The following is a 5,583-nucleotide window of genomic DNA, read 5'->3' as shown; positions in this document are numbered from 1 at the left end:
GGGGGGGCGGAATCAGGGGAAGGCGCCATCTGGGTCGGACGGCAGTCGGGGCCTACAGTGGGTGAGGGAGGCTGGTTCTGCAGACTGGGCTGTGGGGAGGTCAGGGCAGATCTGGGGAAGGTCAAGGCATGGCCAGGTCAGCTTTGCTCCCAGCCCTGAAATTCTGACTCCTCCCTCAGAATGTGACCCAGGCCAGTGTGAGGTGGAACTGGTCCCCAGCTGCCGCCAGGACCAGATCTTGATTGGCGGCCGCCTCGGGGACTCTTGCTGCACCTCCTACTTCTGTGGTGGGTAGACCCAGCCCGGAGCCAGCCCCTTCCTCACCTGTGTGTCCTTAGGCTGCTGGAGGAAAGGGGGTGGGGGGCGACTCCAGGTGGGGTGGGCAACTGACTACTGGTGAGATTGCTGTCTAGAAAGATGCATAAGAGGCCAAGGGAAGGGAGCCCTCTGCGTGCCCTTAGATGAGCAAGCAAGAGGAGATGGATGCTTGGTGGAGATGAGGACTGACTTCCAGATTCTGAGTTCAGGGTTGGTTACAGAAGACCACAAAATGCTGCCACTTGTGTAGCTCCTGTCGCATGAGGGCCATTGACCATGACCCACCCCTTTCCCCGGCTCCTACCAAGCGCTGCACGAGGGGGACAGTTTGTGACAGCCATGCACCCTCTTTCCCCACAGCCTGCGGTGACTGTCCAGACCCGATCCCTGAGTGTCAGGAGGGGGAGGCCCTCACAGTGGCCAGGAACACCACAGAGTTGTGCTGCCCATTCTACCAGTGTGGTGAGTGCAGGCTCCCGCTGACCTTGGCAGGAAGGGGCTCTGTGGGTTTCATCGGCCCACTGAACCCTTCTGCAAAACCGGTACTCCCAAGGCCAGTGGCAGCTCAACAGGAGGGAGGGGAAGCCTCCTGTGCCGAGCTCTGAGCACAGGGCATCGATGCCATAATGAACTCAGGCCCCGTAAGGGTGCTGGGCCAGGCCAGGGGAGTAGGATGCTGGCGGGTCCGGGCAAAGTCGCAAATGTCTCTGAAGCTCCATAGAGAGATTCACCATCTGTCTGTCCAGTTGTGAGGATTGTGGTTTTCTTTACATTGAATCCACACCGAAGGCTCTTTCTGTTGCCTTTATAGGACACTGAGAACATACGCATCATCTAGGCAGGGTTAGGAACCTTAAGTTAGTCTACTTAGCTCCTTCCCTGATTCTAACTCATAGTGACTGTGTAGGACAGAGTGGAACTTCCCTATAGGATTTCAGTCTTTATGGAAGTGGTCAGCTGCATCTTTCTCCTAGAGAGAGGCTGATGAGTTAGAACCTCCAAACTTCAAGTTCTCAGCCCACTGCTGACTCAGGCTGCTTAAGTGAGGCTAATGGGGGGAAGTGAATACAGTGGATAAATGTCAACAGATCACATCATAACCAGTAGGTAAACCAGTAGGTAAAGGACCAATAGGTGATCTTCATGATCAATGGAGAAAAGGTTAAAGGTTGTGGAGAAGTTGTCTTGCTTGGATCCACAATCAATGCTCATGGAAGCAACAGTCAAGAGATCAAAAGATGCATTGCATTGGGTGCATCTGCTGCACAAGACCTCTTTAGAATCTTGGAAAACAAGGATGTCACTTTGAGGACTAAGGTGCGCCTGACCCAAGCCATGGTAATTTGGATAAGCTCATGTGCATGTGAACGTTGGCCGTTGAATCAGGAAGACTGAATTAGACTCAGCATTTGAATTGTGGGCTGGAGAAGACTACTGAAAGTACCAGGAACTGCTAAAAGGGCGAACTCATCTGTCTGGGAAGAAGTACGGCCAGTGGCCTCCTTCGAGGCAGGGATGGTGAGACTTCATCTTACTTACTTTGGACGTGTCAGGAGAGACCAGTCCCTAGAGAAGCCCTTGGCACCCTGTAGGTGTTCAGTGAATGGTGGCTGTTGATAGTATTATCTTCTCCCTACCTTTACAGTGCTTGTAGAATTACAAATGCACTATGTACGTGTCTTAGTTTTCTGTGCTGCCATAACAGAAATTCCACAAGTAAAAACCTTCATCAGACACAACTTTATTCCCTCCTAGCTTAAGAGACTGGAAGGCAGAATTCAGAGTGCGGGCTGTCGGGGAAGGCGTTCTCTGTCAGCTCTGGGGGAAGTCCTGGTCTCCTTCCACAGACGTGGACGAGAAACTCCCTTGGAGACCTGCGTGTCTCCTGGCTCTAGCAGCTTCTCAGCTCAGGGATGCACTGTGCACCTGGTTCTTCTTTCTTGTTGATCATCACGCCCCTATTTTTACGGTAGCTTCTTCTCCTTTTGCCTCTGGCAAGATAAAAGAAGATGCAGGACACATGCTAGGGAAGCCCACCTCACATTGGCTCAGGACTGTGCCCTGAGTGAGGATGTGGCATCCCACTTGAATCCCCTTATGGCTTGATTGGCTTATCACATCAGATCACTTCATGGGCAATGACTGCATCATTCGTTCCACAACTGCCAAACCTCTGGGCATCCCGGGCCAGCCCATTGTCACACAGAGTGTGGGGAGACACAATCCAATCCATGACAAGGCACCTTTTAGAAAGTAGGAAAGAGCTACCTTTCTTACCTCCTGGAGATTCCATTGCTAACAGTGCAGATCTTGTCGAATCATCTGTATGCCTCATGTACACGAGGGGGTTCCAAACGTGCCTGGGAAAAAATCCCTTTGTCTTTTAATGTTATTTTCCCATGCATTTTTTGATGCCTCCTGATAACATGTATATCTGTGGGCCAGGGTCTCCTAGCAAAATCAGACCACATGGTACATGCTGTCTTTTAACCGGCCGCCTCAGTCAATTATCTCCACCTCCCATGCTAATCAGTCTTCGACTCATCGAGTGCACAGTCCCTGTCTGGCCCGGTTTGTTCCACCTAGGGTCCAATTTAGAACTACACATCACAACTGTGTCTCTTAAATCTTTTCTGACTCAGCACAGATCCAAATTGTAGAGCCTGGACTGTGGCCCTATAGAACCCTTACCCCGGTTCCCTCTGGCAGGAGCTGCTGGTGCCGACTGTAAAGCAGAAGTTAGGCTTAGTGGATCCCAAGTCCAGTTGACGTATCTGGTGAAACAGTCCATGAGCTTCATATATCCTCCTCCCATCCAGGGATGCATGCTGTCCCGCTGAGCCCCACAGCATCTAGGGCAGTGGTTCTCAGACTTCCTAATGCCACGACCCTTTAATACAGTTCCTCATGTTGTGGTGACCGCCGCCCCCCAACCATAAATTTGTTTTTGTTGCTACTCCATCACTGTAATTTTGATACTGCTGTGAATTGGGTGACCCCTGTGAAAGGATCGTTCGTGGTCGCGACCCACAGGTTGAGAACTGCTGTTAACTAACTGAAAGGCTAGAAGTTCAAACACACCCAGAGGTCCCTCGGAAGACTGCCTTCCCCAACTCAGCCAGGGAAAAGCCTCAGGAGCACAGTTGCCCTCTGACCCCCAAGGTCACCATGAGTCTGAGCCACTGCTTCCGTTTCGGAAAGACAAGAGCTGGGGAGGGCCGCTGCTCCGGCCTGGTTGCACCTCTGAGAGATCTCAGGCTGACACAACTGCTTCCATGTCTCCCAGTGTGTGAGAGCTTCCGGTGCCCCCAAGTGCAGTGTGGCCTGGGCACGGCCCTGGTGGAGGTGTGGAGCCCAGAACGGTGCTGCCCGTACAAGTCTTGTGGTAAGTCCCCGGACAGGGACACTGCCCCCCACAAAGGCTGGGGATCTGTGCTGTGTCCCTGAAGCAGGGGGAACGGAGGGGAAACAGCACCCCCGCCCCCCTACTGCCAAACTTCCTCAAAACCAAGCCCTTCCCAAGTCACCCGAGGGAAAGCAGCGCATTCCCTCCCTCCCCCGTGTGTCCGCTCTCTGAGTGCTTTTCTTCCGAGGGTGAAAGAGGGACAAGGAAGGTTTCTGAATCCAAAATCAGTTCTCCTTCTTTAAGAAACTTCTTATTACAATTGTCTGATGGCAAATGGCTTTTGTGAAAAGTCACCCCAAACACTGTTGCGAAGCAGTCTTGGGCGTGCTAGAGGAGCGTGTGTCTGTGTTAAAGAGTGAGCAACTCTATTTTGCATCTGGACACTTCGCGTGGTCTTTTTCTGGTCCTTCCTAGAACACACGCTTCATGAAGGCAGGGTTTAGGCTGCTTTGCTCGTCGCTCTAGCTTCAGAGCCCAGGACTGAGCTCGGTCTCTTGTAGGCACTAAAAACACATGTTACCAGAAACAGTGACTCAGAAGAGTGGTCTGCAGCCACACTTACCCTGAGCTCTCGGCCGGTCCTTGAAGCTAGCGTTGATGTGTCCCATGTGTCAGTGAGCAGTGCCTCAGCTATTGCCTGTGCACACGGGAGAACAGGTCCTGCCCCTGGGTAGACTTAGAATGGCAACACGGAGCTTGCTGGAACCTATTCTGGGGAGATGCCATTGGTGAGATGTCTCAGCCTCGCCATGTTTACTTGGGGAAGCTCTGCACCTGTCCCAGAAGGGCCATGGAGGAGGGCAGGGATCCGTCCTCGATGGGGAATGGAGGCCTGTGACTGGCCTGTCTGCCTGCATGCCCTCGCCCACATCCAGGTGGGGGAGCTTGGTGCTGAATGCTCATCCCTGCTCCCTTCAGCCAGCCTGCCTGCCAGGGGAGCTGCAGCTCCCACTGAGGGATGGTGTGAAGCTGAAAGCTTGCTTCTTCCCCTCCTTCGCCCCAGGAGAGGGTGGGGACCGTACCAACCTCACTGGGGGTGCCTTGAGGGAGGTTCAGGGAACTGGGCATTGCTGGTGAGGTGGGCCCTGCCCCCCCTTGTCTTTCAGAGTGTGACTGCGACACAATCCCGGTGCCCAAGTGCCATCTGGTATGGAGCCCCTGCCCCTCCCTTCCTTTCCTGAGTCCCCCCTCCCCTGGGGAACCCTATTTCTTTAACCTGGGCACAGAGCCCCAGATCGCAGGTTGGCACTCCTGTTCCATGGGTCACCACTGACTCTCTGAGCACCATGACCTCGTCTACATGCCCACGCCCCCCACTTGTGGTGAGACCAAGTCCTGTGAGGATGATGATGGTAATATAACCGTGACGACAGTGCTGAAGATGGGGAAGATGACTAGGAACCCGTGCTGGCTGAGAGCTGGCCACCTGCCAAGCCTCTGTGTGCCCCAGCCCACGAATTCCCCACCCCCCCTGACCACCCCACGAGGTCGCTTCTAGGACTCCTTCAGTTATACCGACAAGGATGCTCAGGTTGAGATCATGAGACCTGTAAACCACAGAGCCACGGTTTGAAGCTAGGAACGCTGACTCCAGAGACCTTGCCCTTAGCCACCAGGCCACATGGCCACCGTGATTGTTGCTGGGTGCCACTGAGGCCATCCACAGGGTAGCGCAGCCAGCCCGTGAGGCTCCCTAGGCAGTCCTTGGTATGAAGCAGATCAGCACGTCTTCCTCTCATGCCGCAGCTGGTAGGGTTGAACCGTGGCCCCTTTGACTAGCTGCTGAGCACTTAAGTGAAAATGCTTGAAGAAATGCAAAGTGATGCTTAGATAACTTCCTGGCTTATACAGACTGCCCT

At 53.7% G+C, this 5,583-nt stretch overlaps 1 protein-coding gene across 1 annotated transcript in view; it reads left to right on the top strand.

Moving 5' to 3' along the window:
* Positions 1-5,583, top strand: part of OTOG (otogelin) — an 82,587-nt gene that overhangs the window by 71,096 nt on the left and 5,908 nt on the right. The window contains exons 46-49 of the mRNA XM_045291141.1: positions 180-287; positions 679-780; positions 3,605-3,703; positions 4,831-4,871. Of these exons, the coding sequence (XP_045147076.1) occupies positions 180-287; positions 679-780; positions 3,605-3,703; positions 4,831-4,871 (350 nt within the window). The remainder of the gene's footprint in view (positions 1-179; positions 288-678; positions 781-3,604; positions 3,704-4,830; positions 4,872-5,583) is intronic.

This window comes from Echinops telfairi, unplaced genomic scaffold (genome assembly GCF_000313985.2).
Source record: "Echinops telfairi isolate 266 unplaced genomic scaffold, ASM31398v2 ScPeMD7_60;HRSCAF=208, whole genome shotgun sequence".
Lineage (NCBI taxonomy): Eukaryota > Metazoa > Chordata > Mammalia > Afrosoricida > Tenrecidae > Echinops > Echinops telfairi.
The sequence above is the reverse complement of the archived record's forward strand: the minus strand, read 5'-3'. Positions and strand labels throughout refer to the sequence as shown.